The sequence below is a fragment of the Aplysia californica genome, unplaced genomic scaffold, assembly GCF_000002075.1.
Source record: "Aplysia californica isolate F4 #8 unplaced genomic scaffold, AplCal3.0 scaffold00482, whole genome shotgun sequence".
In the NCBI taxonomy this organism is placed as follows: Eukaryota; Metazoa; Mollusca; class Gastropoda; order Aplysiida; family Aplysiidae; genus Aplysia; species Aplysia californica.
The window spans coordinates 290,918-303,774 of NW_004797752.1; the positions used below are offsets into that span (position 1 = coordinate 290,918).

General features: G+C 38.5%; 1 protein-coding gene across 2 annotated transcripts in view; it reads left to right on the forward strand.

Annotated features, from left to right (window-relative positions):
* Positions 1–12,857, forward strand: part of LOC101858659 (rDNA transcriptional regulator pol5) — a 45,852-nt gene that overhangs the window by 11,001 nt on the left and 21,994 nt on the right. For both annotated transcript variants that reach the window (XM_005105629.3, XM_013086578.2), the window contains exons 10-18: positions 68–163; positions 1,056–1,208; positions 1,804–1,880; positions 4,004–4,175; positions 7,882–7,981; positions 8,391–8,461; positions 8,821–8,871; positions 11,766–11,816; positions 12,642–12,749. In XM_005105629.3, the coding sequence (XP_005105686.1) occupies positions 68–163; positions 1,056–1,208; positions 1,804–1,880; positions 4,004–4,175; positions 7,882–7,981; positions 8,391–8,461; positions 8,821–8,871; positions 11,766–11,816; positions 12,642–12,749 (879 nt within the window). The remainder of the gene's footprint in view (positions 1–67; positions 164–1,055; positions 1,209–1,803; positions 1,881–4,003; positions 4,176–7,881; positions 7,982–8,390; positions 8,462–8,820; positions 8,872–11,765; positions 11,817–12,641; positions 12,750–12,857) is intronic.

A 12,857-nucleotide genomic window follows, 5' to 3' on the forward strand; every position in this document is an offset into this window, starting at 1 on the left:
CCCCCAACTTTTTTATGCACTGCACATAAAAAAAAAATTTATACCTGGACTCTCTCCATTTCATTAGGTCCTGGAACTTATGCTGTGTCCCAGTTTAGCCTTTGCAATTTTCCATGGCATTACCCAGAAAAATGACCCACTGGCCATAGCAGCAAATTCTTTGGTGAGTTTTTCATTATTTTCCTTCCCTTGATACTTGTGACATAGCCTGCCCCTGTCCATTCCTTATCTGTGAGTGCATGGGAAAGTAAAAGTAAACGAAAATGCTTTATCTTTTGTTATCACATATTGGGTACAATGTTTTCTGCCTAAGGACCTGCCTTTTCTGTCTTGGGATGACCATCTCGAAGGCAGAGACCGCTGTGCTATTTTTTACCAGCTTGTTTTATAAGTCTTAATTTAGAGCAATTGCCGTCCCTACTATCAGTGTTACGCTCAAATTGGTCTCTGTGAACTTTATAATTCATAGTTTATTAATTACCTCAGTTTAAAATTTGTTGCAGTTTTAGTTTCTGAAGATTTGTTTTGTGAATTGTTTACTTATTTTGCCCCCTTCGAAAGGAGTTCCCGAAAAGCCATGGACGGGGTTTTTCTTTTATGTCTGTCTCAAGGAAAGTTTTTCGTATTGGTACCAAGTCCATCCTTTCTTCTTCCTTACTCTCACTGCTGCTCTAGGGTTTTTTTTTCTCAATCTATCAATTCCACCTGCCGTCTGGAGCCTGCCCTTGGGTAGGTTGTGCTGTGGGAGGAATCTGTATTAGTGTGTTTTAATTAGAGATGACTAGACTATTCTTTTGCTTTGGTTAAAAGGTTGAAGGTGCCACTGGTAGGTCCCACTTGTTTTCTTCCCATGTGTGGTTTCTGTTTGAGTTTTACCTTTCCACAACAGGGACAGGCAAGCGTGGCGTCGACTACTCTCCGTCTTATGTACCTGACATTACATGAAGAGAGTAAAAGTAGTTTTCAAAATTTCCACAACACTAAATGTCTTTGTGTCGATGTACTTCTCTTTTTTACTCAAAATGAATTAACCAAACTTGCTTTGGCCCTCTCAGTTTGAACAGTTTCAAGTGAAAGTGAAGGCTGAGAAGATCAATGTCCAGACACTGGTGGTCAAGTTGTGGAAACTGTCGGCTGATCAGTTGGAAAAACAACCTGGCCGTGTGGACATCATCAACTCTCACAATTTCACCCGCCTGGTGGATTTGGTATGAATGCTTTTTCATGTTGGAAAAAAAAAATGAGTGATGTTTGCTTTCTTTTAACCCATTGAGCCCTCACCTCCTGAGGCTACCATGCCCCTCCGCATGAGTTCCTGAGCAATTCACGCCTTCATTCATATCATCGTCAGAATCACATTCCATATCCCACTCAGAGAAGTGCTCGCCATTACCTACATCTAGTTCTGAAAGGTTTTCAAAATAATCAATAACGTCCTGCGTAGTAAACGATTGTTGCTCATTTATGTGGTTGGGTAGTACTCATGGGTATAAGCATTAAGCACTTGACAATCTATGGGGTTTTAAGATATATATTGTCTGTTTGCAATATGTTTTCAATATGAAGCAAGACATGCTGGGGGGGATTTAGTTAGTGATTTTAGTCATTTAGTTTCCCTTCAGGGGATTTCGACCTGTAAATGCTTTGACAGTAGTCGTAGAATTTCGTATAAGTGGGATGGGTTGGTTAGTATAATATTTTTCATAATTTCAAATGTTATATCCATTTCAAAATCGGACATGCAGTAAAGTGAAAGCAATAGAAATTAATTTTTCCCCCCCTTTTATTGTTTCTTTTTTGCAGATGGAGAAAGAAGAGGCTGCTAAATTTGCTGAGACTCTCACTGGCGTTGTGAAAGGAGCAAACAAGTCGATAAAGTTGTGAGTTGTGAAAGAAATGAAGTAGACAGCTATGTTTGCATTTGCTTTAGTTGTAATTGGATGATACCTATTGCTTTTTTAAATATATATATGCTAGTCACAGCGTCACTTTTCGCCCGATTCTGTTACTTTTAGTTCGCGTGACTCAGCAGCCCGCCGGAGCTTCCCGGCTCGGGGTCACGGGGTTAATGAGCCCTGAAGCGACTTTGCCGGTGTCGGTTAGGAAGTTCGCATTTTTGACTATGTTTAAAATGATATAACTTCTTCCCCATCCCACATAGCAAACCATCTCAATGTCTTGAGATTTATTCTGCGTTAGAATGGTTAATTTCTGTGCCTTAGTTTTTGTTCTAGACAAGTGTTTGTTGAGTACCTAATTTGTCCTAATATAGTTACAAACTTATGAATAAATGATTGTTAATTTTAAAAAGGCACGACAGATCTCTCCAAAATCTGTTTTAAACTGACTACGAGTATCATGTCTTTTACCGTGAGAAATCTTAAATACGCGCGAGTAGAAATAGTCAAGTTATAAGAGAAGAAAGATGCACATCTGCTTTTTTTAACTGAAGACGATCAGCGTTAGCTCTTATTTTACTATTAAACAAGAGAAAGTTACTCTACGTTTGTTCATGAATCATGCTGTGTCTGTGGCAGCCTGCATACAACTAAAAAGATATAATATAGAATCTAAGCGATTAAAAAACCCACAAAACCGTGTAAATACATGGGTAGAGATAAACTTCTTGTATGGAATAAATATAATGATAGCTAACACATTCATTCTTAGTTTTTGTGTAGGAAATATGCACGCACACAATTATGAATGTAAAGAAATCAGTCACATTGTCAGTTATTGCAAATGGTCATAGAAACGAAAAATAAAGCTGCATTTTTTAACTAAAGACGATCAGTGTTAGCTTTTATTTTACTATTAAACAAGAGAAAGTTACTCTGCGTTTGTTCATGAATCATGCTGTGTCCCTGGAAAGCTAGAGATTATTCTTATAACCCAATTACGAGAAGTCATCCCTATTATTCAGTCAACTTACAAAACCTAGACTTAACGTTTTAAGAAAAGTAAGGAATTTCTGGAGTGTAACAGATGCTGTTCGTGTATTAGATCTACATTGAAGATGTATTCTAGCACTAAAATCGATTTGTACTTTTCATAGAGAAACTTCACAGTGACTTTTATAAACTTTCGAGAAAATATGCGAATGTTCAAGATTATATTAGACACATAAAGTTGTATTTGGAGGAATTACTTCATAGCGAATTGTGTGCCCGTTGGATAAAGTTGCAAAATTACAGCTTTCTATTATATGCGCAGATACCATCTTTTCTGAGTATCTGCACCAATGCTATGTCGTTCATGTTCCAAAAGTTCGACTGATTTTGACGAGGCCTTTTTTTATATTGATTTTGTTTCATTCACGCTAGTCCCCAAAAAATTACAATTTAGCATTGCCGACTCCAGCGCGTCTAACGAAATAACCAGATAAGTTACAGCGTCAGTTCTTTTTTGAGTCTCAATAGCAGAAATGCATGCTTTGGGTGCTTTAAATGAGAATTACCATAAATACAAGGATACACCTTAAATTGTACGTTGAAAAGTACCAAAAATTAAGTCGGCCCAGACAGAGCGGCGACAGGGAGCTGACCCCCGTGACCCCGTCGTGATAAGGCGCCCGGCGGGGAACCCCCCGCGGCAACTAAAATTCCACTGCCGGTGCGCCGTGTAGTGGTCTTTCTGAGAAGACCAGGTACTTGATAGCTCTTAAACTTAGATCATAGATGTGAAAAATTTGTAAGACATCCAAAAGATATCCTTTGACCATACATGCGCTAACAGATTGCACAAGGTACTGTAGTTAAGCATTAAAGGCAAGAACCTTACCTCTAGACTGGTACGTGAGTTATGAGGAGAGCGTTGCACTCTATTGCACTTGTACTCGTAGTTGTAAAGCGCATAGAGCATGTTGTAGAGCATGGATATGCGCCATATAAATTTGGTTATTATTATTATTTTCTTTAAAAAAATTTATTTTCAGTAACAAAAGCGCCTGATGATATGTCACAACTTACCTTTTTTTTTTTTCTCTCATTCAAATTGAAAACAGATCCTCAAATGACAAAGACAAGGGGAAACAAATGGAGAGCTGTCTACGGTGTTTACACCACGCCCTCAGCTCACCGAGTATCACCTCTCCTGCCTTGCAGAAGTCGGCACTCACTCTCTATGTCCGTCTTGCCTTTTTCCATGTCAACAAGAAGAACTCAAGCATTCAACATGTATGTGGTTTAACCTGTTTAGATAACATGTCTCTTTATCTTTTATTTTTGTACATGCTTATTTTTTTCGTTTGGTGTAACGAGGTAGAACTGAGTGATATTTGAAATGGACTTTCTTGTTGTTGTTGTTGTTGTTATCGATCCAGCAACAGCTGGGCTCTCGCCCTTCTGTCCAATGCCATGTAGTGATAAGTGCAGGTCTGCTGCAGTTGCTGTAATGTTCCATAGAGTGTGTTGTCAATGTTAGGTCTCGGAGGGAGAAGGATGGACTTTCTTCAGTGCATTCTCTGAGCTTTTCCACAGCTGATGGCAGTTGACGAGAAGTAATCTGTCCGAAAAAAATGATCCCAAAATTCAGAAACATTGAATTTGAGCTTCAAAAGTAAAGTGTCTGTGAAATTTAGTTTTATCTGTGATTCAAGTTTTTATACCGTGTTGGAAAAGTTCTGTCACACCCACCTTATTAAAAGTACAATAATTCATTCATTATTCAACATAGCCAAGAGAAATTTTGGTACACATGATCTTTATTCATTTCCTCCAATATGACAGGAAAAGAATTGATAAATGTCTTTACTTATTTAAAGGAGATAATTTCATTCACATTGACCCTTGCAAAATCCAAATCAAAGTTTGTTCAATATCGCATGTGGCCTCTTCCAGCTTGAATTACTAATCTGATACAAAACGTCAGTTCATTGACTGAATTAATGTCCTCATGATTGTCTTAAAAATCCCCTGCCATTCCTTGTGAAGTGCAGCCTTCAGTTCCTGACAAGTTTATGCGGAGTGCGGCCTGTTTCTAATCCTCCAAGTCAAGATCATCTTACAAATGTTCTGCTAGGTTAAGGCTTGTTAATCTTGCAGGCCAGTTAAGAACAATGATTTAATGAATTTGGAAAGAGGTTGCACGGATTGTGGCCATTTGTGGTCGGGCGTTGTCTTGTTAGCACATTACATCATCTGTGCCATGTAGGGTAGTCACCGTGACTTTCGTCACAATACTGTCGAGGTTGCTTTGAAAAGTAGCCAAATGTGTAAAATAAAGAGCAGAGATTCCACCCCATACCATCAAATTTCAGCCACCGATTCGGGCCACTTTGGGGATGTTGGATTTGTGAAATCTCTATCCTCTTCTTTTAGGCATTTGTTCTTTTCCATCAATGCAAGAATTAAAAACCTTAACCATTGCTGTACAGAACACTTTACCAACGTCTTTATTTTCATTGCCAATGTTGTTGTGTCCAAATTTGGCGATTTCTTCGATGAAACAGGGTTAGAATGGATCCACGTAAAGGACGATAATTACATAATCCACAATTATATGAATGTCTAATAATGGTGTTTTAAGACAGTCCAAAGTACCTGGCAGTCTCTGCTCTTAGTTGCAGGGTCCCCACCAGGTCGGGAAATCTGGAAAAAGTCGAGAATTTTGTGATGGGTCGGGAAAGGATAGGGCCTGTGCAATATTAGTAGTGTAGCTATCTGGACAGTATAGTTGATGAACCATGAAGAGGAAACACAAATGTACCGCTATGGCGGCAGGCAGAAGTGTATCTGTGACACCGAGGCTCGATCGGGAAGAATCAATATCTACGTTCGCTTTCGTTACTACCCAGAAATTTGCCGATAATAGTCTGATAGATAACACAATATTTGTAACATGCAGGTTGTGCATTACAAATGCTGTGTTGCCATGAAAATAAATCAATATTTGTTCTGTGCTGTCACTTGTGAAAAAAAAAAAGAAAAGAAAGTTATACAAGTGTCTTGTCAGGCTCGCTATCATGACGGGTCAGTGGACCTGTGCGTTCACATCACATGATAAGGCATCGTGTGAGTACCGGCGGTCTGAGCACTGTGAAGTATAGGACTCCGGAATTTGGGGGGGGGGGTAATTGATTTTTTTTCCTAAAGATACACGAGGGGGGGGGGGGGGCTGGAAAATTGAGAGGCTGGGTTGGCAGTCACCCAGTATTATAATCATCTATTGTTTGAAGGCTATACTACAAAATGTACATTTGCATTCATTTAAAGACATTTTGACTTTTTGTCTTTGGTAGATGGGCTTTTTGGGGGATCATTCTTGACGCGCAGCAGCCTTATTTTTCCCTTGAATCAGGGTCTTGAAAAAAATTTCCAGGATTTGGTGGGGACCCAGTAGTTGGAACGCGTTTCGAACATGGGTATTGACAATAACCTATTTCTGACGTCAAGTTGTCGCTCTTGGCTTGTCTTGAACAGTTCTAGTTTGTGTTAAAATGTTTGTTTAAGCGTTTGATGGTCCTTCTGCACACATGTACGTGTCTTGCAACTGCAGAAAGCGCAGTTTGAGAATTTAACATACACACACAGTGCCTATATTTTCTGCATTTATCAGTTTTGAAATTTTGAAAACAGGTGAAAAAACAACCCAACCGTTAAAAAGTATGGAATTTTATAGTGTGTAAAGTGTGTTAACATATTGTGTACGTGATTCAAAGCAAATTTTGTGTGTAGGAAGCGTTGATTTCAACATAAACCGAGAGAAATCAATACCAACACTTTGCCCATGTACTACTTCCGGTTTATGATTTCTTTCATCTACTCCTACACAAAGAGTCTCATAATTCACACAAGTTGTACTTTTCATTTTTGCTTTAATTCTTACGCTGTACCAAAAGCTATCGTATTATAATGGGTGTGACAGAACTTTTGCAACTCTGTATATTTGATTAAGAAGTTTTCTTACTGCAACATTTTCATTAACAGACGAGCTCTAGAAGCTCACTGTTTATTTGTACACAAGCTCTTTTGGACCTGTAAAATTTACTAGTGGGATGATATAGCATGATGCAAACAAGCTTATTCAGTGTCTTTCACTTCATCTGTAGCCATACCTTTGCTTTGGTATGTGTTCACAAGATTTATTTTTTATTATAGTTGAGGGTTTTACGGCGCTTGCAACTACATTATGTCATTTGAGCGCCAAGGGGTGAGTGTCAACAGAGAAGTCTTTACAGGGAATCAGTCTTACTCTGCTCACCTCTCAAGTTTCTACAGCACAAGGTCTGCTTCGACTATCAAGGCACCCCGGAAATAGCAGGTCACAAGAGTGTGACAAACATAAAAAAGAAGTAGAGGAAAATGGCAATAGTAAGGATTAGGGGAAAAAAAGCAGCAGTTCCCTGTTGTAGATCAGGCACAATTATGAGCGTGTCATGATGAATCAGCCCATTTACAATTCTACTGTGCTTGAACGAGAAATGTCCCCCCCCTTTGGGAATGGCCTAAAGACACTACAGTCAGTGGCACTGCTCCGGGGGGATTCACAAGATTTATGGTAATCTGAAAACTTATAAATTAAAAACAGCAGCTTTTACTAGGACTTGTTCCCTGTTGATTATTTTGTTAAAGAATATCTAAAAGGAAAATGTCTTTAAAAAAAAAACCCATGTATATTGATTAAAGTGAACTTTATGCAAATAGTTCTTAACCTTGAACGTGACAGTGAGAATTTTTCAGCTGGAATACTTTCTTTTCAGTTTCAGTGTGATGCACCATGAATGCGTATGGGAAGACAAATTTGCATGTGGGGCAGTGTCCAAAGGATAAGAGCTGTTGAGAATGACAAGGGTGAGGGGTTGACACAAAAAGTACACAACAGCTTTTGTTTTTCTGCTATTGTATCTCATCAATTCAGTATCAGTATTGCTTTGCTCCTCAGTGTGAGACCACCATGAATCTGGAAGAGGGAAAGTCAGATCAGAAACTTTGCAAGACATTCTTCTACAAGGGCTTGGATCAGTTGTCCACAATGGGTGGCGGTAAGCGATTGTCAGTTGTTTGTTGATCGCAGATTGGCTAACATTTTTTACAAAGATTCATTGTTGCCTGTACAAGTAAGCCATCGAAAGGAAAACAAAATCGAACGTTTAATTTGTTGAAAGAGAACTTTATATTCTTGCATTCAGTGCTCTTTTTGACTGAAGTAATTGATTCCCTTACTCCCCCAATATTTTTCTCTGCAGGTCACATTTTCTTTGTTATTGGATATGGGTGATTAGGATCAGTTTTATAGGAGGCCTAGGTTTTATGACTTTCTCTAGGGGAATTTTTTTAATTCAGAAAACACATACACATTTATTGAGCACATATGTAACCATATGCAAAATGGTATAGATTTCTATGTCCTTTAAAAACTGACTCAGTTTTATGTTTTGGTTGTCTTTTCAGGATCACAGAAAAGAGCTGAACATCTGCAGGAGTACATTTCTTTGCTTCTTCATCTATCGCAGTATTTACAGGTAAGTCGTAATTTAAAGTGCTAACAAACCAGAACAAGCTATGTCATTTCAAGTAAAAGTCTGTGGAAAGGCTTTGTATACTGAGATGGCTGTTTAAGCTGGCACATCTACAGTTTGTTTTTGCTTTTCTTTTTATGGTTTTCTTTGAAATTAAGTATAATTTGATGTATTAAAATATTTTTGGAAATAATTACTTGTTTTGTTGCTGAATTTTTTTTTAAAACCTTTAATTTTTTTTCACAAGTCTGGCTTTGAGGCTCTATTGTTATCCAAGTCTGAATCTCTCTAACTGATTATTGTCCTTGAAATTTTTAGATTGATATTACTGCTTTCCTCATTTTCCTTTCTTGATATCACAGGCACTAATGAAGGCTGACAATGTTGCACCAATAAAGCCATGGCCAGAGCAGGTATGTGGTGTTTAGTATCAAAGTGAAATTGAAATTTTAAGGAAATAATGGAACAATGTTACAATAATATTGATTTCATTTTGTTCTATAGTGGAATGATTTTACTGTTTAGCCCTTTAAAGAAAATGTTGCATGACTTTTGCATATATATAGGACAAATGATTTAACCTCTTTGCTGCCGGGCCCGTAGAATTTACGGGCCTGAACCCTGTAGCGCTGTGCCTATGGCTCGTAGAATTTACGGGACTGTGACAGAGGTTGTTTTGATACCAGTTATAAGGGAAATTACTGCTAAAATCTTGTAATTATTATCAGAGATGCCAACCAGTACGATTTTACGTATTTTAGTACGATTTTTGGCCGAAAATACGCAAATACGACTTTTCATGAAAAAATACGCATCCTGGAATGCGAAAACTACGAGATGTGACACCGAGGCTCGATCGGGAAAATCAAGATCTACTTTTGCTTTCGTTACATCCGAGAAGTTTGCCAGCAGTTGTCTGATAACGCAACATTTGTGTCTTGCAGGTTGTGCAGTATAAACACAATGTCGCCGTGCAAATAAAATGTAATAAATACTCTGATTCGTCGCTGTGCTGTCACTTGTGGGGGGAAAAAAAGTAAAGAAAATACAAGCGTCGTCCGATTTTTAGATTGTCTGGCTCGCCATCGTGACCGGTTACTGACCCTGCGCGCATTCGTGTCACAAATAAATGCGGCATCGTGTGAGAAAACACCATGTTTGGTGGGAGTAACGGCGTTGCGAAGTATAGGACTACGGAATAGGGGAGGAGATTATTGATATTTTTTTGGGTTTAAGATACTATCGGGGGTTTAAGGCAACACCAGAGGAAAAAAACTTGGAAGCAAGTTTCAGAATTTTGATTAGAGCTTTGTGCAAAGCGCACGTTGGTGCAGGCCATGTGCGGAATCAGGACCCCTCATACTTTAGCAAGACTGTTATTGAAATAAAGTGTTCGCGTTTCATTGGATGGGTGATAGTAAATTATACCTACTTGGATGGGTGATAGTAAATTATACCTACAGGGTATGTTGTAGCTTTCTGTTCAAGACTGGCAGATTTTCAGTGTCACTGCATCTTGCCCTACCACAGTTGTTACAACTCTCACAGTGCAAGGGTCTACTTGAGCCATTCAAGTTATTGCTTTTCTTTGAGTTTGAACAATAATTTGAGTCTGTCAGTTCATAATATGAATCATGGCACCCAGACAGGTTCTTGACAGTCGAAATTCTTGTTCTATGCCCTTCCGAACTCTCAAAGCAGGATTTATTTTTTATATAATAATGAGAGGAAAATATTATATAATAGACTGAAATACTTAAGTCAAGCAAGACCCCAGTACGACATTGAACACTGACATGTTGTTGACTGGATACATGTATATTGTACGCGTGTGTGCTCCCTTTTTCAAGCTGGTGAGCTAGTAATTTTTTTTCGGGAAATATTGCTGGACACCCTGAACATTTTACTATTACTGGTCGGTCGGTCGGTCGTGGGGAATACACATTTTCACCTGAAAATACACATTTTCATATTTCCCAATACTCATTTTGGTTGGTTGGTTGGCATCTCTGTATTATTAAGGTACCTTCCCTTTATGTTTACCTCCATTTTCCCCCCATTTGAAAGCGTCAGATTCAGATTTTTAGCTCAAAGAGAAGATTAGATCTAGATAATAATATACACATTTACCACACAAAAATGATTTACTGGCTGTAAACACAGATGGGTTTACATGTATACATATGGATTGTACGAGCTTTGTATAAGGTAGGAAAAGCTTCTTGTCACTTCCTCTTTACTTGCAAACACTCACACGACATGTCCCCCCCCCCCACCCCCTCCCGGGGCAGTGCCACCAATTGTAGTGTCTTTAGGCCATTCCCAAAGGGGGGACATTTCTCATTCAAGCATAGTAGAATTGTAAATGGGCTGACTCATGTCATGCTCATAACTGTGCCTGATCTACAACAGGGAACTGCTGCTTTTTCTTTCCTGATCCTTACTATTGTCATTTTCCTCTACTTTTGTATGCTTGTCACTCTCTTGTGACCTGCTATTTTGGGGTGCCTTGATAGTCGAAGCAGACCTTGTGCTGTTGAAGCTAGAGAGGTGAGCAGTCTAAGTCTGATTCCCTGTAAAGACTTCTCTGTTGACACTCACCCCTTGACGCTCATATGACCTTATGCAGTGGCGAGCGCCGTAAAACCGTCTACTATAAAAAAATAACTCAACATGTATTTCCTTTTTTTTTTGTATCAGTTTATCATTACTAGAATATGTGTTGTTTATTTTATTTGGTGATGTTATTTTTGGCATCATGTTACTAACTCCCAACCTTTCTCCATCTATCTCTCTACGAAATCCCCTCACAATCATCAATATTATAAATGTGGTTCGATGTAGAATGTACATGCAGAAATTCATGAGGAAATATTCATAAATAAAAAAGTTATGGGAGGTAGAGTGGGGTCACCCTTGAGCTGCCTTGGTTCCTGGGATTTTCTCTGGCACAGGGGCCTATTTACCTACAGTATTGAAGGCCAGAAGGGGTTAATATCCACAGCAAAATTTAAATAGAATGCGTGTTACTTCACTAAATAGTGGCTACTTTTAACTAACGGGTACCCTTGACTTGTATTTTAGTTGGGGGAGGGGGGGGGGTGTTGCTTGGATTGTTATTAATGATTTAGAATTGTTCTGTGTTGGGCAGTTCTTTTTTAATATTTTGTTTCAATGTGTGGTTTCATTTTCAAACATTAAAAAAAATGTAATGTTACTTATTAGAAGTTCTTGTTTTTATTTTAGCATTTGCAATATATAGTTGAAGTTGTGTTAATATATTGTTGTTTATTTTATTCTGTGACAGCTGACAGAAGAGTGGGACAAGGTGTACAACTTGGTCACCAAGATACAGAAGGTTGGTAGTTTCTTTCATCCTTTGTGTCAACAGTTGTTGGGGGTTTTTTTAACGTCTGTGACCTTATTAACTCCGCTGCTGATTCATGGTTTTGGTTGCCTTTTTTATGAGCTTATTTGAAAAAAGGTTAATTGTTTCTGCTTTGCAGCTGCAAATCGTTTTGATAAAAGTTGACTTACTTAGACCCCCTATACTATTCATATAGCTGACATGTCAGGACAACCAAAATGTGGCCCAAGGAGAGTAATGGGAGAGCTTCAAGGTTGCTGTTATCCTTTTTTCTTGGTTTTCTTTATTTGTCCATGATAAACACAAAAACGTGGGTGGTCTGCTCCTTCTTTCCTATCAAACATCTATCATCCTTATCTCTCTTCCTTCTTTATTTGTGTTTGTTACTCTCTTGTAACGCTTCTAATCTTCGGCACTTATATGACCTTATTGTGTTGCAAGTGCCGTAAAACTCGTACTAAAACAAAACACAAAAACTGTGCAAGAACCAACAGGTAAGTGTCTCTGTGATAGTTGAGCTAGAGTAAGCAGTGACAAGGGAAAGGGTCAAAGTTAGTAAAAAAGGGACTTTGCTAAGATGTTACTAGAGCGCTAACAACCCAGATGCAAGTTTTGAAATTCGAATTCTGATGGAAAAATCTATGATGAAATGGTTCAAGCAGGTCTTGTCTGTTTTGAGTATTTGTTCAGTCTTATGTCTTTTAGTGCTGTAAATTATGTTGAAAGGAGCGCGAATCTTATTACTTCATCCGACTGTTGTGTGATAGGTGTAAAAACCCTTGTTTCAGAACTTTGATATATTCTTTGTGTCCTCAGAAGAGCAATGGTGAACCATCAGCCAGTGACTCAGCATTCCTGCTCCTCTTCCTCTTTTTGGGTTTCCACATGCTCAGTGACTTCCAAACAGCTTCCGATTTACTTCAGGTCAGTGTGTAAATGTGTATTAGAAGTACTTATTCCACCATTGGGCAAAATGTTTAAAGTACTCATAAAGACATACTACACTTATCAGTATTACTTCTGAGGAATTTT